At 36.6% G+C, this 24,389-nt stretch overlaps 1 protein-coding gene across 1 annotated transcript in view; it reads left to right on the plus strand.

Annotated features, from left to right (window-relative positions):
* LOC102180820 (ATP-binding cassette sub-family A member 3-like) overlaps positions 1 to 24,389 on the plus strand; it is a 260,388-nt gene that overhangs the window by 45,854 nt on the left and 190,145 nt on the right. The window contains exons 7-9 of the mRNA XM_018039866.1: positions 695 to 812; positions 14,769 to 14,942; positions 18,698 to 18,879. Of these exons, the coding sequence (XP_017895355.1) occupies positions 695 to 812; positions 14,769 to 14,942; positions 18,698 to 18,879 (474 nt within the window). The remainder of the gene's footprint in view (positions 1 to 694; positions 813 to 14,768; positions 14,943 to 18,697; positions 18,880 to 24,389) is intronic.

Here is a 24,389-nt window from a genome sequence, read left to right on the forward strand (position 1 = left end):
TTAGGATTTTAGTAGCTACTAGAAATTTTAAAAAGGAAAAGGTGAAATTATTTTAATAATGTATATTATTTAGCCAATATATACAAAATATTATTTCAGTATGCAACTTAAAAATTGAGATATTTTACATTCTTTTCTATACTAAACACTTATAACTCTAGTGTATGTTTAGAGCACATCTCAATTTGTACACTGTATTTTTATTAGAAATTATCTGTATTTGACACTGTTTTATCTTTTGAGTTTAAGTTAAAAATAACTAAAATTCAATGAAAATAAAAAGTCAGCTCCTCAGTCACACTAGATACGTTTCAAGTGCTTAATGTTTCAAGTATTTAATAGCTACATGCCGTATATGGCTGTTACATCTAACATTTTAGTTCCAGTAGATTGCAACCTGCTGCAACTATCCTTTGGGAAGGAAAAAGCAATCATAGTATGGACTGATTAGTCTCAGGTTTTCAAGAGAATGAAAAATGGCTTTTATGGAAATTCAGACACTGCCAAATCTCTGAGAAAAACATTAATCCTTCTGTAAGAAATAAGTTAATTAGTTAACTTGGCATCTTGTTGAGTTTCAGTCCCTGGCAGTGTGATCTGTTTCTTCAGGGCCATAGTTTTCTCCCTCTTCCCTTGTGTTTAATGGTACTACTTTTTGCATATTTTACAAGATGTCATAATTGTTTTATTGTAGATTTTCAGTGATCCAGTCTTCTGCTACAGTGACTATAGTTTCATCTTTGTCTTTCTTATGTGTTATGCCATTGCTTCAATATTCTTTGGCTTTATGGTTAGCACATTCTTTAATAAAGGTGAGTCTAAGACTTCTCCTGTAATAGAATTACCTTTTTAATTGACCAAAAATAAGGCCATATTTGGGAGTTCCATGTAGCTATCTCACATGCAGTCTTGGCATACATTCTAACATAGATGAATTGCACATGAAATGATTTGACAGGAGGTAGAGGGTGCACTGAAATTTAATACTGCCCAATGCATGCATAAGAACAGTATATAAAATAAGATTGTTACCAGTTGGAAGTTAGGATAAATTAAACAGTGCTTCCTGCAGAAGTTGATTTCAAATCACTTCCAAAAGCAAATCAAGGGAAAGAAGTATTCATTCATTCATTTATTCAGCATGTCCTTTGTGTACTTACCATGTGGTAAGACACTGTATCACATACATAGACAAAGAAAAATTGATTCTTTGTGAAAGCCCACATGAGATAGATATATATTATCAGATAACCCCAGATTGGCCTACTACAGATCTTATAGAAATAATTTTCTATTGACAATTTTTAATAGCTTCCCCCAAAATTAAGGAATATTTCTTTTTTATGCCACACCTATTAAGCATTATTCCTCATGTATTTTCTGTATTGAACAAGTAGAGTCCCTATTAAATAATTTTAGTGTATAAATATATTTTTGCAGTAAGACTTTTAAGTATCAAAATATAACCTTTAATCACTTCAGTTCAGTTCAGTTGCTCAGTCATGTCCAACTCTGCAGGCCCATGGACTGCAGCACGCCAGGCCTCCCTGTCCATCACCAACTCCTGGAGTTTACTCAAACTCATGTCCATGGAGTCGATGATGCCATCCAACCGTATGCTCTGTTGTCCCCTTCTCCTCCCGCCTTCAATCTTTCCCAGCATCAGGGTCTTTTCAAATGAGTCAGCTCTTTGCATCAGGTGGCCACAGTTCAAAAGCATCAATTCTTCGGTGCTCAGCTTTCTTTATACTCCAACTCTCACATCCATACGTGACTACTGGAAAAATCATCGATTAGATGGACCTTTGTTGGCAAAGTAATGTCTCTGCTTTTGAATATGCTCTCTAGTTTGGTCATAACTTTCCTGCCAAGGAGTAAGCATCTTTTAATTTCATGGCTGCAGTCACCATCTGCAGTGATTTTGGAGCCCCAAAAAATAAAGTCTGACACTGGTTCCCCATCTATTTGCTATGAAGTGATGGGACCAGATGCCATGATTTTAGTTTCTGAATGTTGAGCTTTAAACCAACTTTTTCACTCTCCTCTTTCACTTTCATCAAGAGGCTCTTCAGTTCTTTACTTTCTGCCATAAGGGTGGTATCATCTGCATATCTGAGGTTATTGATATTTCTCCCAGCAAACTTGATTCCAGCTTGTGTTTCATCCAGCCCAGCATTTCTCATGATGTACTCTACAGATAAGTTGAATAAGCAGGGTGACAATACACAACCTTGACGTACTCCTTTTCCTATTTGGAACCAGTCTGTTATTCCATGTCCAGTTCTAACTGTTGCTTCCTGACCTGCATATTATCACAAATATCAGCTGATTGGTCTTCACAATTCACAATTAGTATTAAGAATTGTGCTGAAAGGAATTAACATAGCAGGCCTGAAACTCATTTCCTTAGAAAGCCTTCCTAGAAAGGTTGACCTTTGCTTGGCATCTAAGAACTTACATTTTTAGAAGATTCTCCCCATTCTCTAAACAGTAAGAGTGGCTCATGGTTCCTAAAGTGCTTGTACAAGCAGTTTTTATACTAAACACAGGCTTTCTTTCTGGGAGTCTTGAGTCAATATATGTTAGGTACACCTATGTGACAAGCTCCCAACAAAAACCTTAGTCCCTCAATCTCTAATGAATATCTGGCCAACAGTATTTTATATATGTTGTCACAATTCCTTGCTAGAGGAATTAAACATAACCTGTGTGATTTCACTGAGAGAGAACTCTTGTAAACTTGTGCCTGTTTCCATCTGCCCTTTGCCCCATGCTCCTTTTCCCTTCAATGAATGAGCTTTGTACCCTTACATTGTTATTATAGCATCATTATTTATTCACCATAACTCTTGAGTATGACTATATGCTATATCCTTGAATTGTCCTAAAAAGTGACTGAGTCCAGAGGTGGTCTTGAGGACCTCAACAAAACAATTAACAAAATTGTGGATAATGAAAAATAATATGTTGAGCTAAAACAGAAAATAATCTATTGAAAATCAAAATAAGATTGAAAAATATATATTAACTTTGTCAAACAAGAGTTAGTGTATTTATAAAAACTTAAGAAAAAAAGACTTTTATTTCTGGTGGTATAATAGACTAAATAATTAGAATGACTCTTCCATCTAGAACAATTAAAATATTAATAGTATTTTAACTTATTTTTCAGTTCAGTTGCTCAGTCATGTCCAACTCTTTGTGACCCCGTGGACTGAAGCATGCCAGGCTTCTCTGTCCATCACCAACTCCCAGCGTTGACTCAAACTCATGTCCATTGAGTCAATGATGCCATCTTCTGTCGTCCCCTTCTCCTCCCACCTTCAATCTTTCCCAGCATCAGGGTCTTTTCAAATGAGTCAGTTCTTCGCATCAGGTGGTCAAAGTATTGGAGTTTCAGCTTTAGTCTTTCCAATGAATATTCAGAACTAATTTCCTTTAGGATTGACTGGTTTGACTGAGCTTTATTGACTATACCAAAGCCTTTGACTGTGTGGATCACACCAAACTCTGGTAAATTCTTAAAGAGATGGGAGTACAAGACCACCTTACCTGCCTCCTGAGAAATCTGCATGCAGGTCAAGAAGCAACAGTTAGAACTGGACATGGAACAACAGACTAGTTCCAGATGAGGAAAGGAGTACATCAAGGCTGTATATTGTCACCCTGCTTATTTAACTTATATGCAAACTACATCATAAGAAACACTGGGCTGGATGAAGCACAAACTAGAATCCAGATTGCCAGAAGAAATATCAATAACCTCAGATATGCAGATGACACCTCCTTTATGGCAGAAAGTGAAGAAGAACTAAAGAGCCCCTTGATGAAAGTGAAAGAGGAGAGTGAAAAAACTGACTTAAAACTCAACATTCAGAAAACTAAGATTATGGCATCTGATCCCATCACTTCATGGCAAATAGATGGGAAAACAATGGAAACAGTGACAGATTTTATTTTGGGGGGCTCCAAAATCACTGGAGATGGTGACTGCCATCATGAAATTGAAAGACTCTTGCTCCTTGGAAGAAAAGCTATGACAAACCTAGACAGCGTATTAAAAAGCAGAGACATTACTTTGACAAAAAAGGTCCATCTCGTCAAGGCTATGGTTTTTCCAGTAGTCATGTATGAATGTGAGAGTTGGACTGTAAAGAAAGATGAATACCAAAGAGTTGATGCTTCTGGACTGTGCTGTTGGAGAAGACCCTTGAGAGTCCCTTGGACTGCAAGGAGATCAAACTTATTTTTAATTCAGCCCAAGTTCTCCTCAAAATTAAAAATCTCAGCTATGACAATGAACAAGAATAGAAAGTCCCCGAAAGTTATAAAGAAGAAAGTCTGCCTAGAAACCTTGAAACTTGAGGAATTGACTTGACCTTTACTTTCTTGGGATTACTTACTGCTACTCATATATCTTTGAAAAAGCACTTCAAAAGTGTCTAGTCTATAACTAACAACATACAAAAAGTTCCAAACAAAGCCTGTTTTCCCACACCAAAAGACTAGGAAGTTGGTGCCCTAACAATAGAAAAGATTTTGGCAATACTTGCCCTATTCCAGCCCAACACTAAGTGAAAAACCACTGCACCTCTATATTCATGGCTGAGTCAGAGTCAACAAAGAAGTTGATCCTCCATCTCAATCCCATCTTTCCAGAGTCAGACACTATTCAATTAACAATTCCCTTGCCAGTTTACTGCCATCAGTGTCCAGTAGTGAAGTAAGTTTCCATCCACATACAGTTTCAATAATACTTAACAGGTAGTACAAATCAGTTCTAATAAGCATCCTTGCTATCAGCTAATCTTCCACATCTACCCAACAGCAATAAGAAACTGAACAAGTGTGCAAAACTAGTCAGCACTCCTTCCACATCTCCCATCATCTAGCATCAGTGAAGCCCAGTAGAGAGCTAAGCTTTCTCCGTCAGAGGTTAAAAGGTGATATGAGTCAGTTCCCCACTTTCATAAACGTGTTAGCAAGGCCAGAGAGGTCCGAACTTCCACCTCATCTGTCTGCAATTAGGCAGTGTATATCAGTGCCCTGCTTTTCCCAGGGAAGTGTCAGCAGGGAAGAGGAACAGCCACACCCATCTGACCATTGTGTGCTGCCTGCTTTTTAAAAAAGATTAGGATTCATAGTCTCATTTTACCTAAAATGCTTAGGACATGATAGAAAATCACTCATACAAAGAACCAGGAAAATCACAGTATTAATGAGAAATGACATTCACTGCAAAAGACACAGCACTAAGGTGAAGCAGGTATTATAATTGTAGGCAAGCAATATAAGCAACCATCATAAAAATGGCTTCAGCAAGAAATTATGAAAACAAATCGGAAAATAGAAATCTCAGCAAAGAAATAGAAATTATTTTAAAAACAAATGGAAATCATAGAAAAATATAACAGCAAGTTTAAAGCTTATGTAGAATAAAGATAAGATAGAATAAGTTAAATTGAAGACAGATTCAGTAGAATCACATTCTGAATAAAGAGAAAATACACTGAAAAATATATAGGATCTCAAGGACATGTAGGACAATAACCACATATCTAACACTTATTTGTATCAATGAAGTTTCAAAAGAAGAATAGGAAAAATGTGGGACTGAAAAAGTTTTCAAGATAAAAAAGTATTCAAAGAAATAATGCTGAAATTTTATCAAATCTGGTGAAAGACAGACATATATTGTCTCAAGGAATTGGGTAATGCCAAATTGGGTAAACTCAAAGAAATTCATGCCAAGACACATGATAATTAAACTTCTGAAAACTAAAGACCATGAAAAAAACCTAACAAGCAGACAAAAAATAATACATTATTTATAGAAGAATGTCAGTTTGAATAACCACACTTCTCATCTAAACTAGAAGGAAGCAGCATGTTTTTCCAAGTGCTGAAGAAAAGAAATACCAACAGTGAACTCTGTATCCAGGAAAACTATCCTCCAGGAATAAATAGGAAATAAATCCGTAGAAGGAGGAAGACAGAGATTTGTTTTACAAAACTACCATTAAAGAATGGCTAAAGGAAGTTTCCTGAGCAGAAAGGAGATAACAGAAATCTCTAAACTCCACAAAGAAAAGAACATGGAAATGGGTAAAAATAGGCATAAGTATAATAGACCGTTCTACTTCTCCTGTGTTTATTAGATCAAATTTGATAGATGAAGCAAAATTATAACATCATCCATCCGATCTGGTGTTCATTTACGTAAAGAAAATAGTTAAAGACAGTTAAAAGTTTTAAAGTGAATAGCTCTGCTTATTTAACTTATGTGCAAGGTACATCATGTGAATGCCAGGCTGGATGAAGCACAAGCTGGAATCAAGATTGTCAGGAGAAATATCAATAACCTCAGATATGCAGATGACACCACCCTTATGGCAGAAAGTGAACAGGGACTAAGGAGACTTTTGATGAAGGTGAAAAAGGAGAGAGAAAAACCTGGCTTAAAACTCAACATTCAAAAAGTGAAGATCATGACATCTGGTCCCATCACTTCATGGCAAATAGATGGGGAAAGAATGGAAAGTGACAGACTTTAATTTGGGGGGCTCCAAAATCACTGCAGATGGTGACTGCTGCCATGAAATTAAAAGAGGCTTGCTCCTTGGAAGTAGAGCTATGACCAACCTAGAGTGCATATTAAAAAGCAGAGACAAAGGTCCATCTAGTCAAAGCTATGATTTTTTCAGTAGTCATGTGTGGATGTGAGAGTTGGAGTATAAAGAAAGCTGAGTGCTGAAGAACTGATGCTTTTGAACTGTAGTGTTGGAGGAGAATCTTGAGAGTCCCTTGGACCTCAAGGAGATCAAACCTCCAATACTTTGGTCACCTGTTCTAAAGAGCTGACTCATTGGAAAAGACCCTGATGCTGGGAAAGATTGAGGGCAGGAGAAGTGGGCAATAGAGGATGAGATTGTTGGATGGCATCATCGACTCAATGGAAATGAGTTTGAGCAAACTCTAGGAGATAGTGAAGGACAGGGAAGCCTGTGGGGTCACAGAGAGTTGGACACAAATGAGTGCGTGAACAACAACAAAACCTCAGTGTTCATTGCAGCACTATTTACAACAGCTAGGACATGGAAGCAACCTAAATGTCCATCAGCAGATGAATGAATAAAGAAGTTGTGGTATATATAGACAATGGAATATTACTCAACTATAAAAAGGAACACATTTAAGGCAGTTCTAACGAGGTGGATGAACCTAGAGCCTGTTATATAGAGGCAAGTAAGTCAGAAAAAGACAAATACCATATGTTAACACATATCTGTGGAATCCAAAAAGATGTACTAAGGACCCTATGTGCAGGGCAGCAAAGGAGACACAGGCATAAAGAACAAACTTTTGGATTCAGTGGGAGAAGGAGTAGGTGGGATGATTTGAGAGAATAGCATTAAAACATATTCATTACCATATGTAAAATAGATAGTCATTGGGAGTTTGATGTATGACAGAGGGCACCCAAAGCTAGTGCTCTGTGACAACCTGAAAGGATGGATTAAGGAGGGAGGTGGGTACAGAATGGAGGGGACAAATGTATGCCTATGGCTGATTCATATTAATGTAAGGCAAAAACCATCACAATATTGTAAATAATTATCCTCCAATTTAAATAAATTTTTTAAAATAAATTCATGTCAATGTATGGCAAAACCAATACAGTATTGTAAAGTAAAAAAATAAAATTTAAAAAATAAAGAAATAAAAATAAAAAATAAAAAAATGGAAGAATGAAAAAATAAATAAAATAAAAAATAAAAAATTCACTAAAGTAACTGATACAAAAATCAATTATATTTTTATATATTAACAATGAACTACTCAAAAAAGAAGGAAATCTTCCCTTTTACAATAGAATCAAAAAGAATAAAATAAACCAAGGAGGTGAAAGACTTGTTCACTTGAAACATTAACCAGAAATTAAAGCAAATACAAATAAAGGGAAAGATATCCTGTGCTTATGGATTGAAAATCTTAGTACTTTTTCTTTGTCTTATGTTTTTTTAATATTTTAATTTCATTAGTGTATAGTTTATTTGCAATATTGTGTTTCAGGTGTACAGCAAAGTAATTCTGTTATGCATATTAATATATGTATACCCACTCTCTTTAAGATTCTTTTCTCAGGTTATCACAGAATATTGAATAGAGTTCCCTGTGCTATATGATACATCCTTGTTGGTTATCTATCTTGTGTATATAGTGTGTGCTCATCCCAAGTTCCTGATTTATCCCTCACCCTAACCTTCTCCCCTGGTAGCCATAGCTTCATATTCTAACTTTAAGTCACTTCTGCTTTGTAAGTAACTTCATCAGTCCCATTTTTCTAAGTTCCACATGTAAGTGTTTATTTTCCCTACTATTTTTCAATTCTCTATTTTATTTATTTCTGCCATAATCTTTTTTTTTAAGATTTAAAATGTTTTATTTTTTATTTTTTTTTTAATTTTAAAATCTTTAATTCTTACATGCGTTCCCAAACATGAACCCCCCTCCCACCTCCCTCCCCATAACATCTCTTATTATTAACATATCCTTCTTTATTCTAGTTTTATATTTTTTATTGATAGTTTCCAATTTTGTTTTTGTCAAGTTTCTTAAGTTTTGAAGTTAATTTATTGATAGGAGAGCCTACCTGTTTTTCAAAGTAAGCAGTTATAGCTATAATTTTGCCCCATAGTACTGCTTTTAATTCATTTAATGTTATGTTTTCATTTTCATTCATCTCTATATACCTTTTAATTTCTCTTGCTATTTCTTTTTTGATCCATTTGTTGTTCAGGAGTATACTGTTTAACTTCCACAAAATTGTAAATTTTTCAGTTTTCTTTTCAGTATTCTAGTCCTCTTGTAGTTGAAGAAAATTGTTTATATGATATTTATCTTAACTCAAAAGTTTGGTGATTTGATTTGTGGCCTAACATATGCTCTATCCTGAAGACTGTCCTGTGTGCACTTGGCTAAAAGAAGCACTACTGCATTCCTTTGGAGCCTATAGTAAAAAATACATTTTCTTGCCTTTTTCCCATTTTTGAAAACAGTCAACATTTCTTGGCTTATGAACTCTTTTGGCAATTGCATCATTCCAACCTCTACTTTGATCATCACATAATCTTCTCTGACTCAGATTCTCCTGATTCCTCTTTTTAAGTTGAGGTATAGTTGATACAGTAATACTAGCTTTAAGAATTGTACATGAATTTACTTTTACTGGAGATCTTTTCTTGTTCATATAGTCTTAACTATATTTCTTTCAACCTGAAAGACTCCAGGACAGGTAATTTTTATTTATTTGTTACTCATCTCTCCTTCATCTTAAAAGAACAGTTTGAAGCATTGATAATTCTTGATTTTTACTGATTTTTTTTCCTTGAGAAATCTGAATATATTCACCCACAGCCTCCTGACCTTCAAACTTTATGTTTAGAAATTCTTCCAATAATCATATGAGGATCTTTGCATGTGATCCTCTTTTGCTCCTTTCCAAACTCTTTGTCTTTAGATTTTAACAATTTGATTATAATGTGTTCATTGTCAGTCTTCTAAATGTCATGCTATTTAGTTTGCTGGTCCCATCACTTCATGGGAAATAGATGGGGAAACAGTGGAAACAGTGGCTGACTTAATTTGGGGGGGGCTCCAAAATCACAGCAGATGGTGATTGCAGTCGTGAAATTAAAAGATGCTTACTCCTTGGAAGGAAAGTTATGACCAACCTAGATAGCATATTAAAAAACAGAAACATTACTTTGCCAACAAAGGTCCTTCTAGTCCAGGCTATGGTTTTTCCAGTGGTCATGTATGGATGAGAGGGTTGGACTGTGAAGAAAGCTGAGTGCTGAAGAATTGATGCTTTTGAACTGTAGTGTTGGAGAAGACTCTTGAGAGTCCCTTGGACTGGAAGGAGATCCAGCCACTCCATCCTAAAGGAGATCCGTCATGGGTGTTCATTGGAAGGACTGATGCTAAAGCTGAAACTCCAATACTTTGGCCACCTCATGCGAAGAGTTGACTCATTGGAAAAGACCCTGATGCTGGGAGGGATTGGGAGCAGGAAGAGAAGGGGACGACAGAGGATGAGATGGCTGGATGGCATCACTGACTCAATGGACATGAGTTTGCGTAAACTCCAGCAGTTGTGATGGACAGGGAGGCCTGGCGTGCTATGATTCATGGGGTCACAAAGAGTCGGACATGACTGAGCGACTGAACTGAACTAAACTGAAAGTTCACTGAGAAAGTTCACTGTGAAAATTCAATTTTGAAAAACTCTACTGAATATTCATTGCTTTTATTGTATTATTCAGCCTCAGAATTTCTTTATTCCTTTCTATGTTTTTCACTTCTTTATTGATATTTTGTTTTGTTCATACATCATTTTCTTGAGTTTATCCTCATCTTTCTTTAGCTGTATGAGCATCTTAGAACATTTGTCTAAATCTGTTGATCTAGAACGTCCACCATCTGGTCTTTCTCAGGGATAACTGCTGTTGATTTATTTTCTCCTCACTTGTTTCTCTGTATTCCTTGTCAATTTTTTCAAAACTTGACATTTAAATTTAAATTTCATGATGTGGTAATCTGGAATTCAGATTCAATTATCACAACTGTTAGGTTGACTATTACCAAGATTACAAAATATAGCAACTGTGGGTGAGGATGTGGAGAATAAAGAAACTTTATATACAGTTGGTGGAATATACATTGTTTTAGCCATTCTGTAGAATAGTTTTGAGGTTTCTCAAAATATTACAAATAGAGTTACCATAAGATACAGCAATCCCACTTCTAGGTATACATCAAAGGAATTGAAATTACTTCTCAAAGAGATGTCTGTACCCCATTACAGCATTATTTAAAATAACCAAGACATGGAAGCAACCTAGTTATACCTCAAATACCCTGGATTTTTATTTATTTTTAACTTTTTTTGGTGTTGAGGAATAGCTGGTTAACAGGCTTCCCTGGTGGCTCAGATGGTAAATAATCTGCCTGCAATGCAGGAGACGCAAGAGACTTGGGTTTGCTCTCTGGGTTGGGAAGATGCCCCTGGAGAAGGAAATGGCAAACTTCAGTATTCCTGCCGGGAGAATTCCATGGACAAAGGAGCCTGGTGGGCTACAATTAATCCATGGGTTTGCAAAGAGTCAGACATGACTGAGTGACTAATATTTTCATAGCTGATTCCTTTTCCATTGGTCTATATTTCTGTTTTTTGTGGCAGTACCATACTGTTTTGATGACTATAGCTTTGTAATATAATATGAAGTCAGGGAGCCTGATTCTTCCAGCTCTGTTTTCTCTCTCGAGATTGCTTTCATTACATGGAGGCTTTTGTTTCTCCATACAAAGTTTTGGATTTTTTGTTCCAATTCTGTGAAAAATGCCATTGGCAATTTGATAGGGATTGCATTCAGTCTTTAGATTTCCTTGTTTGACTATGTTGATTCTTCCAATCCATGACCATGGCATGTCTTTCATCTGTTTGTGTCTTCTTTGGTTGCTTTCATCAGCGTCTTGTAGTTTTCAGAATACAGGTATTTTGTTTCCTTAGGTAGGCTTATTCCTAGGTATGTTACTCTTTTTGATACAGTGGTAAATGAAATTGCTTCTTGAATTTCTCTTTCTGATCTTCTGTTGTTAGTGTGTAGAAATGCAATAGATTTCTCTGTTAATTTTGTTATCCGCAACTTTACCAAATTCATTGATGAGCCCTAGTGGTTTTCTGGTAGCATCTTTAGGATCTTCTATTTATAGTATCATGTTATCTTCAAACAATGAAAGTTTTACTTCTTCTTTTCCAATTTTTATTCCCTTTATTTCTTTTTCTTCTCTGATTGCTATAGCAAAATTATGTTGAATAAAATTGGTGAGAATGGACATCCTTGTCATGTTCATGATCTTGTAAAAAAATATTCTCAGCTTCTCACCATTGTGTAGGATGTTTGCCAGAGGTTTGTCATAAATGGTCATTACAATGTTTTAGGTTCCCTTTATGCTGCTTTCTAGAGAGTTTTTACCATAAATAGGTGCTTTGTTATTCAGTCATTCAGTCATGTCTGAATTCTTTGCGACCCCATAGACTGCAGCATGCTAGGTTTCCCTGTCCTTAAACATCTCCTGAAGTTTGCTCAAACTCATGTCCATTGAGTTGGTGATGCTGTCCAAGCATCTTGTCCTCTGTCATCTCGTTCTCCTCCTGCCTTCAGTCTTTCCCAGCATCAGGGTCTTTTACAATTAGTCAGCTCTTCAGATCAGGTGGCCAAAGTATTGGAGCTTCGGCTTCAGCATCAGTCCTTTTTTACTCTCCTCTCCCACCTTCCACCTTCACCAAGAGGCTCTTCCTGCCATAAGGGTGGCGTCATCTGCATATCTGATGTTGTTTATCAGATAAATAAGAAGGATGACAATATAATTGTAACCTTTTCACTTTACAGGGTACTTACCAGGACTTTTGCCTCAAAGGAGGGGTGTGCTGAAGCAAGTGGGCATATGCACATAAAAGGAGTCCAGTGTTTTGCCTGTGTGGGCATCTGCCACTCTGCTCAGATGCAGCTGATAATCACATCTCTTCCCCAGTCGTGACTGTCCTAGATCTCGTGCCACACCATGTGTGCGGTGAGTGGGGCCAAAGAGTTTTTTCAGCTTGGACAAGGGCACACAGGCAATTGTGGGAAGCCCAGTAGCCTTGCTGGCATCAAAAGTCTGGGTTGCTTCTAGGACATCACTTGGGAAGGTGCCAAAAATGGCCACCACCCACCTGGGCTCATCCCTGGGACTGGGTTGTCTCTGCATCCCAAGTTTGAGTCTTTAATCCTGACCACCCTAGCTCCAGTGCCATACTGTAGTGTGGCGTGAGCAGTGCTAGTGCTTTTGCTTGGCTTGGGCTGGGGAGTGTAGGGAGGTGGTCTCAGGAAACCTTGCAGCTGCTAGAAAAGATCTTTCTCAGGCTTGCCTGGGGCAAGCAAGCACTTGAACATTCCTCACAAGTGGAGTCCAGGCATCTCCAACCTTCTTTTCTGTCTCCATGGTTCTCCAACCAGCCAAGGGGCTTGTCTCCTCCATATAGGACACTCGAGCTGGGACACCCAGTCTGTGGCTCAACCTGCTCAGTTCCCATGGCAAATGTCCACCCATGCAATCTCTGATTCCCTTCCCAAGGACACAGGTTCCACAACCTGATTGTTTTTCTTCCCATCCTATCATATTCTATGAGTATCTTTCTTAGAACTTTGGTTTTACAGTAATCTTTCTACCTGTTTGCAGTTAGTTTTCAGTGAGAATTATTCTACATGTGTATGTATATTTTTTATGTATTCATGAAGAGAAGTGAGCACCACATCCTCTTACTCCACCATCTTGATCTCCTGTCTCAATGATAATCTTGACAAAAATTCTTTTCCTAGCTTACAGGATCCTGTATTTATGGACCTAATCATATCCAACTCTCAATAATTAACTATTTATTTAACTATTCTCTTTTGATTGTCATAATTTAGATTGAAAGTATGTGTTAAAAACTTCATCCATGGCTTATTATTCTACCCATAATTTCAAACTCTAGAAACACTAAGATATTAAATTTATGTTAATACTAGTGGTGTACATTTATAATTCTCCAAACCAAGTAATAATGAATAAATAAGTTTTAGAAAGGAGAAAGGAACAAATGTAAGAGTGATTCTTTGTTTAAATGGCTGCACATTTTTATTGTATGTGGTAAATATCCTATACATTGTCATCCTATACATTAATTCATTCATTTAATAAATATTTATGGAACTCAAAAGCCTCTTGATGAAAGTGAAAGAGGAGAGTGAAAAAGTTGGCTTAAAGCTCAACATTCAGAAAATGAAGATCATGGCATCTGGTCCCATCACTTCATGGGAAACAGATGGGGAAACAGTGGAAACAGTGTCAGACTTTATTTTGGGGGGCTCCAAAATCACTGCAGATGGTGATTGCAGCCATGAAATTAAGACGCTTACTCCTTGGAAGGAACGTTATGACCAACCTAGATAGCATATTCAAAAGCAGAGACATTACTTTGCCAACAAAGGCCTGTCTAGTCAAGGCTATGGTTTTTCCAGTAGTCATGTATGGATGTGAGAGTTGGACTGTGAAGAAAGCTGAGTGCCAAAGAATTGATGCTTTTGAACTGTGGTGTTGAAGAAGACTCTTGAGAGTCCCTTGGACTGCAAGGAGATCCAACCAGTCCATTCTAAAGGAGATCAGTCCTGGGTGTTCATTGGAAGGACTGATACTAAAGCTGAAACTCCAGTACTTTGGCCACCTCATGTAAAGAGTTGACTCATTGGAAAAGACTGATGCTGGGAGGGATTGGGGGCAGGAGGAGAAGAGGACGACAGAGGACGAGATGGCTGGATGGCATCACCGATTCAATGGACGTGAGTTTGAGTGAACTCCGGGAGTTTGTAATGGACAGGAAGGCCTGGCCTGCTGCAATTCATGGGGTCGCAAAGAGTCCGACATGACTGCGCAACTGAACTGAACTGATCTGAACTGAACTGAACTGAACACATACTGTGTTTCAGACATCGATGATATGAGGGTGAAAAAGATAAACTCTCTTCCCTCATAGAGTTTACGTTCTTATCCTTTAGTGTATTCTTTTTTTTTTCTTATGAAAACATTTAGTGTATTCTTATGAACTTATTTATAATTTATTTATAATTCATTATTTTGTTTATTGCTTTAAATTGACCTTATAATTTCCTTCTTATTTGCAGCCCGTTTGGCTGCTTCTGCTGGAAGCTTCATATATTTTGCCAGTTTCTTTCCATTTAATTCCATTTCTCAATACTATGGACAGATAAACCTCAGCATGAAGGTAGCTGCCTGTCTCAGCCCAAATATTGCTTTGGCACTGGGGATTAAACTCCTTGTCAAGTTCGAAACAAAACGTAAGCATTTGCCTTGGAAATTTTGCCTTTTCTGTTTGATTCCTAGAAATGTAGAAAGAGGCAGTGTGGGTGGGACTGTGAGTAAAGCGGTAAGAACATACTATAAAAATTATTTATTTCCAGATTTGTGTTTTTATTATGAAGGCAATTGTGTGAATTAACCTTCTATTCTATAACTTTCTTTATTTACCTAAAAGTATATGTTAGACTTCTTCCCACATAGAGATAGACCCTTTTCTTTTACAAAGCTATTTAGTATTTCATTGCAAAGAGGTGTTATAATTAATTAACCATTCTTTATCAGTATATGCTTAAGAATTTTCCAACTTTATGCTACTTCCCTCAATAGTATTCATATATTTTCTCATATGGTGTGAATACTAATATATAAATAAATAAATTCCTAAATATAATATCCAATATGGTATTCATAGCTTAATTTAATTACTATTATGATAATCTTCAAAAAGAGTAAATCAATTTATTCTCCCACCAGTAATACATGGGTTTTTCTACATCTGTTCCAATAATACATTATACTACTCTCATGTAAAAGGCAAATATAGGGTCTTTATTTCCTGTAACTGTTTTTCCTCCAAACTCAGCACTACTGTGCTGAAGAAAGTAAATGTAAGTTTAATTTAGTGATTTACTCAGGTTCTTCTGAATGAGTCAGTTTTTCAGACATCTTTTTCCTTCTCATATTCTTCAAAATAGTATGGAAGGGGATGGAAATTTATGAGATCTCTTATGATGGAGGGACATGGTGGCCTCAGATACATGTGGTATCATCTGGGTCTTTTATATCTATAGTAGAGTTCCTAGCTGCTTTATGGACTCTTGCAAACTGAAGTGTGACTCTTTATGTTTGGCTCGCATCTGTTAGAAACATGGTTCTGGCTAGTAGATCTAGCCTTAAAAGTCCTCATTCAGTTCTCTGCCTTCCTCTGGCTCTCTCTCAGACTCTTTGGCCTTTATAAATACTTGGAAAGTTATACAGGCTCTGAATGTGACTTTTAAGGTATGAGGGGCCAGTAACATCACTTCAGGTTCATTTATCTAGCTGCCTTACTCTGCCAATAACAATGCCACCAATCATGCAATGTTGGATATTCTACATAATCCCACCTGAATATGTCACCAGGGATTCCCTGAAATAGGAAAACCAAGGATCCATGTACCTGTCCTCTGTACCTTATTTTCCTTCTTTTCTTATGTGAAGTGAGGGGCTGCCTTTACTACTTGTCTTCATTTTTAGAAGGGACAGCCTTTTCAAATGGACATTTGCATTGCTGCTCCCCAGGACACAAAATGCCAGAACATTAGAGGATAAGGAGAAATGGACTGTAAATTGGGGAGTAATTCAAAATTCTATATCCTTTACACCATGAAATTATTTTATCTTTTATGCTAAGTAAAAAATAGCATATAAATCTATCAATTTTAAGGGAGAACAGGAAGGCTTTCTTGCTACATAAAAGTATTTGAATTGTCTAAATGTTGTAAGTTGTTGTTCAGCCACTCAGTCATGTCTGACTCTTTGCAGCACACCAGATTTCTTTGTCCTTCATGATCTCCCAGAGTTTGCTCAAACTCATGTCCATTCAGTCGGCTATGCCATCCAACCATCTCGTCGTCTGTCACCCCCTTCTCCTCCTGCCCTCAATCTTTCCCAGCATAAGGGTCTTTTCCAATGAGTCTGTTCTTCATATCAGGTGGCCAAAGTATTGCAGCTTCAGCATCAGTCCTTCCTATGAATATTCAAGGTTGATTTCCTTTAAGATTGACTGGTTTCATCTCCTTGCTATCCATGGGACTCTCCAGAGTCTTCTCCAGCACCACAGTTCAAAAACATCAATTCTTCAGTGCTCAGCCATCTTTGTATGCTCTCACATCCATACATGACTGCTGGAAAAACCATGGCTTTGACTATACAGAGCTTTGTCCGCAAAGTGATGTCACTGCTTTTTAATATGCTGCCTAGGTTTGTCATAGCTTATCTCCCAAGGAGCAAGCATCTTTTAATTTCATGGCTACAGTTATCCACAATGTAAATAACTAACCTTAGACTGTGATTCATTTAACTTGTGTTCGTGGTATCTTTTTTCCAAAAAAAATACTATAATGTAATCAGGTTTGTCAGTCTTTTCCTTTAATTTGTACACTTGTGTCATCTTCCAGAAATCCTTCAAAACCCAGAGTCATAAAGATAATCGTATATTTTCTTTTAAATTTTATATTTTTTAATTTTTACACCTGGATTTTCAGTAAGCGTAAAGTTGCTATATCTAATTTTATTTATTTTTCACATGAAAATCAAGCTTTTACAACAATTTATTGGAATGTCTATTGTTCTCTGTTGCTTTTTCATTTCACCTATTTCACATCGCATTTCAATACATGCATGGATCTGGTTCTAGTGATATTAATAGTTTCTATTCTTTTTTAGTCTCTTTTTGTGTCAATACCACGGTGGTTTTACTCATTATGGCTTTATAATAAATCTTAATATCTGTTGGTCTTGTCTTCATACCTTATTGCTCTTCAGTCATTGCTTACCTCTTGAACTTTAGGATAACTTTGCCAAATTCTATGAAAAATCTTGTTAATCTTTAGTGGGAATTTCATTGAATTTATTGATTAATGAGGATTGAAGATAGTTTTCTCATCTGTGAACAACAGTCTAATCCAAATGAATAGCCAATCATAGGAATATATATAAGATTTCTTTGTGGATACTTACATCATTCTTACTTTATACATGAAGCATTAGAAAATTTACTAGGTTTAATTAATTAATTTTCATTGGCTTAATCTGCAACAGAATTAAAACTAAAACAGTTTTAGTTTTCTGAGTTATTTTTATGAAGTCATTTTATTAATCATTTGCTCTTTCTTTTTTTGTATTACTTTTGTTTTTCAGGAACTCCTATTTTATTTTCAGTAGCAGAATTTCTCAAGTTATGATAGACTTCCTGAAGTTTGTATTGTGCATTCTTTTTTTTCCTACATTTTCTAATCTACTGTTCATTGCCTCTCAGATGGCTTTCATTTTGATAATCACCTTTAATTGACCAAATCCTTTTTTCTCAGGCTAGTACCTCTGCTTATATAGCTTTCTCAAAGACACAGTGTTGATGAACATTCTTCTCACTGTGCTGAGCTATAGGAGAAGGGCTAAAGTTGAAGGCAGGATGGGTTTCATGGGCCACTGTGTTTAATATCTTTCTTATTTGCATGGGGAGTTCACCGCAAGCCCTGATTCTTTTTCAGTTGCGCTACTTGTCATCTTTTGCTGACATGTTTTTCCCTTTCCATCAGTACTGTCAGAAAAACATCTTCTCTTCTACTTGGTAATCATCTTTCTCTAGTTATTTAAATGTTTTTCCAAATGTGTATATACTAATGGTTATTTCAGCGGGAACATAACATTAGCAGAAAAGTAGAGGGATAGTTTCTAATAGGTCTTTTTTCTTTCTTGGCTTTTTGTTACTCTTTATTTTTGTTTTAGTCATTGACTTTATCTCAATCATTCCTATTATTTTCGTAGATTTTCAAGGGAGGAGGAAAGAAATCAATGTTATTATATATTCCATCATTTTCTTGGATGAACTAATTACTAAGGGCATCACCATATAGATAATTCACCTTGGTAAAATTTAGATTATCAACCGTTTTTTGTTTTGTTTTGTTTTGTTTTTTGCTCTTTCAATCACAGATCTGTCATTTATGGTATATATCTCCTTTTATTTCAGAAACTGGTGTTAACTGGAATAACATTTGGACACCAGCCACCCTTGAGGATGAGCTCACCTTTGGCTATATGATGGGAATGCTTGTAATTGACGCTTTCTTGTATGGCCTTGTGACCTGGTACATAGAAGCTGTCTTTCCAGGGCAGTATGGCATGCCTCAACCATGGTACTTTTTTCTTATGGTGAGTTCTAATGCTGCTATTGTTGTGAAAACCATAGTCCTTATGAGCAAGGGCATGTACAGAATCATTTGCATACCATCTATACTGAAATACTAGCCATTTCTTGATATACTTTAAAGGCCTTCCACATATGCAGATGAACAGTATGAATAAGATACTGAAACCCTGTACATTAAAACACTGTGAGTAATGTAGCCCTTCTTCAGTCAAGTAGTACATAATGGATTAATTTGGAGAATAAAGAAATGTAAAAGTGTCTGTAAACTATGTTCCCTATTAAGTTCATATGTGATAGTTTCTTAGATCCTGGTGAGTGGAGGATTCAGTTCAGTTCAGTTGCTCAGTCCAACTGTGTGACCCCATGGACTACAGGTCACCAGGCTTCCCTGTCCATCACCAACTCCCAGAGCTTGGTCAAACTCATGTCCATTGAATCAGTGATACCATCCATCTCATCCTCTGTCATCCCCTTCTCCTCCTGCCTTCAATCTTTCCCAGCATCAAGGTCTCTTCTAATGAGTCAGTTCTTTGCATCAGGTGGCCAAAGTATTGGAGTTTCAGCTTCAACATCAGTCCTTCCAATGAATATTCAGGGCTGATTTCCTGTAGGATTAACTGGTTGGATCCCCTTGCAGTCCAAGGGACTCTCAAGAGTCTTCTCCACACCACAGTTCAAAACCATCAATTCTTAGGCACTCAACTTTCTTTATAGTCCAACTCTCACATCCATACATGATTACTGGAAAAACCATAGCTTTGACTAGATGGACCTTTGTCAGCTAAGTAATGTCTCTTCTTTTTAATATGCTGTCTAGGTTTGTCATAGCTTTTCTTCCAAGGAACATCTATTAATGTCATGGCTGCAGTCACCATCAGCAGTGGTTTTGGAGCACAAGAGCATGATGTCTGTCGCTATTTCTCAGTTCACGTACCTCTGAAGCCTAACTTGAAGGATTTTGAGCTTAACGTTGCTAGTATGTGAAACAAGCACAATTGTATGGTAGTTTGAACATTCTTTAGCATTGTCAGAGGTACGTGAACTGAGAACTTCCAGATGTATAAGGTGAGTTTAGAAAAGGCAGAGGAACCAGAGATCAAATTGCCAACATACATTGGCTCACTGAAAAAAGCAAGGGAGTTCCAGAAAAACATCTACTTCTGCTTCACTGACTATGCTAAAGCCTTTGAGTGTGTGAATCACAAAAAACTGGGGAAAATTCTTAAAGAGATAGAAGTAAAATATCACCTTACCTGTCTCCTGAAAAATCTGTATGCAGGTCAAGAAGCAGCATTTAGAACCAGACATGAAAAAACTGACTGGTTCAAAATTGGGAAAGGAGTATGACAAGGCCATATATTGTTGCCCTGCTTATTTAACTAGTATGCAGAATACATCATGCAAAATGCAAGACTGGATGAATCACAAGATGGAATAAAGATTGCAGAGAAAAATATCAACAGCCTCAGATATGAAGATGATACTGCTCTAATAGCAGAAGGTGATGAGGACTAAAGAGCCTCTTGATGAGGGTGAAAGAGTAGAGTTAAAAAGTGGCTTAACACTCAACATTCAAAAAACTAAGATCATAGCGTCTGGTCCCATCACTTAATGGCAAATAGAAGGGGGAAAATGGAAGCAGTGATAGATTTTTATTGTCTTGGGCTCCAAAATCACTGGTGACTGCAGCCATGAAATTAAAAGACGCTTTCTCAGGAACCCTCCTACACTGTTGGTGGGAATGCAAACTAGTACAGCCACTTTGGAGAACAGTGTGGAGATTCCTTAAAAAATTACAAATAGAACTACCTTATAACCCAGCAATCCCACTGCTGGGCATACACACCGAGGAAACCAGAATTGAAAGAGACACATGTACCCCGATGTTCATCGCAGCACTGTTTATAATAGCCAGGACATGGAAACAACCTAGATGTCCATCAGCAGATGAATGGATAAGAAAGCTGTGGTACATATACACAATGGAGTATTACTCAGCCGTTAAAAAGAATACATTTGAATCAGTTCTGATGAGATGGATGAAACTGGAGCCGATTATACAGAGAGAAGTAAGCCAGAAAGAAAAACACCAATACAGTATACTAACGCATATATATGGAATTTAGAAAGATGGCAATGACAACCCTGTATGCAAGACAGCAAAAGAGACACAGATGTGTATAACGGACTTTTGGACTCAGAGGGAGAGGGAGAGGGTGGGATGATTTGGGAGAATGGCATTGAAACATGTATACTATCATGTAAGAATCGAATCGCCAGTCTATGTCCGATGCAGGATACAGCATGCTTGGGGCTGGTGCACGGTGATGACCCAGAGAGATGTTATGGGGAGGGAGGTGGGAGGGGGGTTCATGTTTGGGAATGCATGTACACCCGTGGTGGATTCATGTCAATGTATGGCAAAACCAATACAGTATTATAAAGTAAAATAAAGTTAAAAAAAAAAAAGACGCTTTCTCCTTTGAAGGAAAGCATAGTTAGCATATTAAAAGCAGAGACATTGTTTTGCTGAGGTCTGTATAGTCAAAGATCCATACAGTCAAAGATATAATTTTTCCAGTAGTCATGTACACATGTGAGGATTGGACCATAAAGAAGGCTGAGCATTGGAGAATTGATGCTTTCAAACTGTGGTGCTGGAGAAGACTCTTGAGAATCCCTTGGACTGCAAGGAGATCAAACCAGTCAATCTTAAAGGAAAAATGCTGAATATTCATTGGAGGGACTGTTGCTGAAGCTTAAGCTGCAATACTTTGCCACCTGGTGCAAAGAGCCAACTTATTGGAAAAAACCCTAACACTGGAAAAAATTGAAGGCAAAAGGAGAAGGAGGTGGCCAAGGATGAGATGGTTAGATAACATCACTGACTGTATGGACATGAATTTCAGCAAACTCCAGGAGATAGTGAAGGACAGAGGAGCCTGGCATGCTACAGTCCATGGTGTCACAAAGAGTCAGACTCAACTTAGTGACCAAACAACAACAAAATAACCCCTGAAAGTATGTAGCCGATTTCCTGTATCTCAGAAAGTAAACCAAGCTAAAGTGTTTTTAATTTTATAATGCCTCATTTTTTTCCACATTTAATGTTTTAATTTAGGTGAAATTCATATAACTTAAAATTAAAAGTGAACAGGTGATGACATTTTGTACATTTACAGTGTACGTGCACATGCATATGTGGCGTGCTCAGTTGCTCAGTCATGTCCAACTCTTTACAACCCAGTGGAGTATAGCTGGCAGGGACAGAATCCTGGACAGTACCCCTCTGTCCATGGGATTATACAGGCAAGAATACTGGAGTGGCTTTCCATTTCCTCCTCCAGGGGATCTTCCCAGAGATAAAACCCACGTCTTCTGTATCTCCTGCATTAGTAGCTGGATTCTTTATCATTGAGCCACCAAAGAAACCCCAAACATGCACATATCTAGTTCCAAACTCTTTTCATCATCCAAAAATAAAATTCTGTACTCATTAAGAAGTCATATCCCATTTTCTGCTATCCCAAGTCCCTAGTAATTACTAATCAGCTTTCTTTTTCAATGGATTTACCAATTCTGGATGTTTCATAGAAATAGAGTCAGTCAGTATGTGATCATTTGTGTCTGACTTCTTTTGCTTACCATGTTTTTTGAGTTTATCCGTGTTGTAGTATGTGTCAGTACTTCAATTTTTTTGATTGCTGAATAATATTCTATTGTATATACACAGAGGCTAAGCATTTCCTTTATCTATTCATTCTTAGTTGGACATACAGGACATCCTATGACTATTGAGTAGTGATGCTATGACTATTTATGTATAAGTGTTTGTTTGAATACCTGTTTCAGGTCTTTTGGAACTATATCTATGAGTGGAATTTGGGACTGTACCTAAGTGTGGTAATTCTATGTTTAATGAAACCACTGAACTGTTTCTTTTTTTTTTCTTTTATTGTACCCTTGAGGATATAAGGTGTATCTTGTTTTGACTTGCATTTCCCTAATGACTAACCATGCTGAGGTCTTTTAATGTACTTTTTTAACCATTTGTATATAGTATTTAGAAAAATGTCTATGCAAGTTCTGTGCCGATTTTAAAATTGGATTGTTTGTCTTTTTATATATTCTGGACACTAGACTCTTACCAGATACATGGTTTGCAAATATTTTCTTCCATTCTGTGTGTTGTCTTTTCACTATCTTGACAGTGTCTTTTCATGCATAAAAGCTTTAAGTGTTGATTAATTCAATTTACCAATTTTTCTTTTGTTACTGTGAATTTGGTGTCATATCTTAGTAACCATTGTCAAATATAAAGTCTTGACAATGACAAATATAAACTGTCTATTTTTTCTTCTAAGAATATGGTGATTTTTATCACTTATATTTAGATCATTGGTCAATTTTTATTTAATTTCTGTATAGTGTGAGGTAGGGATCCAAGTTCAGTCTTTTACATGTGGCTGTCTTGTTCTCTTCACAACACTGTTTGAAAAGACTATTCTTTCCCCATTAAATGGCCTTAGCACACTTGATGGAAAAGATTGATCACAGATGTATTGGTTTATTTCTGGACCTTTAATTTTATTCCTTTGGCTTATATGTATCCTTATAACAGTACCATACTGATTTGATTATTGTATATTTATAGTAAATTTTGAAATTTGAAAGTGTGAGTACTCCAACGTAGTTCTTCTTTACCAACATTGTTTTGGCTGTTAGGGGCCTCTTGCAAGTCCATATGAACTTAATGCTCAATTTTTGTATTTCTCCAAGAATGTTCATCTAAATTTTTATAAGAATTACATTGAATTTGCTGGTTGTTTTAACTAATATTGCCATATTAAAAATATTATTTCTGAATAAATTCTTTCAGCAAAGTTTTACAGTTTTTTGTGTACAAGTCCTTCACTTTTTGTTAAGTTTATTCCCAAGTATTTTACTCTTTTGAATTCTATTGTAACTGGAATTGTTAGTTTTCTTTTTGTATTGTTTGTTGCATGTACATAAAACTACAGCTTATTTTTGCATATTGTTCTTATACCTTGCACCTTTGCTGAATTTGTTTATCTCTACTAGTTTGGGTGTGTATTCTTTGGGGGTTTTTTAATAAGTAAGATCATGTCATCTTCCTTTCCAATTTGAGTGCCTTTTATTTCTTTTTCTGCCTCATTGTTCTGACAATCTCCCAGTACAGTGGTGAGTACCAAAAGTGAAAGTAGGCCTCCTTATCTTATTCCTGATATTAGGGGAAATTTCACTATTGAATATGATGTTATCTATGGATTTTTTTCATAAAAATTCATATCATTTTGATATTTTAAAATTTTTTAATTTTATTTATTTTTGATATAAATTTATTTATTTATTTTAATTGGAGGCTAATTACTTTACAATATTGTAGTGTTTTTGCCATACATTCACATGAATCCACCACGGGTGTACATGTGTTCCCCATTCTGAACCCCCCTCCCACCTCCCTTCCCATCCCATCCCTCTGGGTCACCCC

The sequence above is a fragment of the Capra hircus genome, chromosome 25 (genome assembly GCF_001704415.2).
Source record: "Capra hircus breed San Clemente chromosome 25, ASM170441v1, whole genome shotgun sequence".
Taxonomy (NCBI): domain Eukaryota; kingdom Metazoa; phylum Chordata; class Mammalia; order Artiodactyla; family Bovidae; genus Capra; species Capra hircus.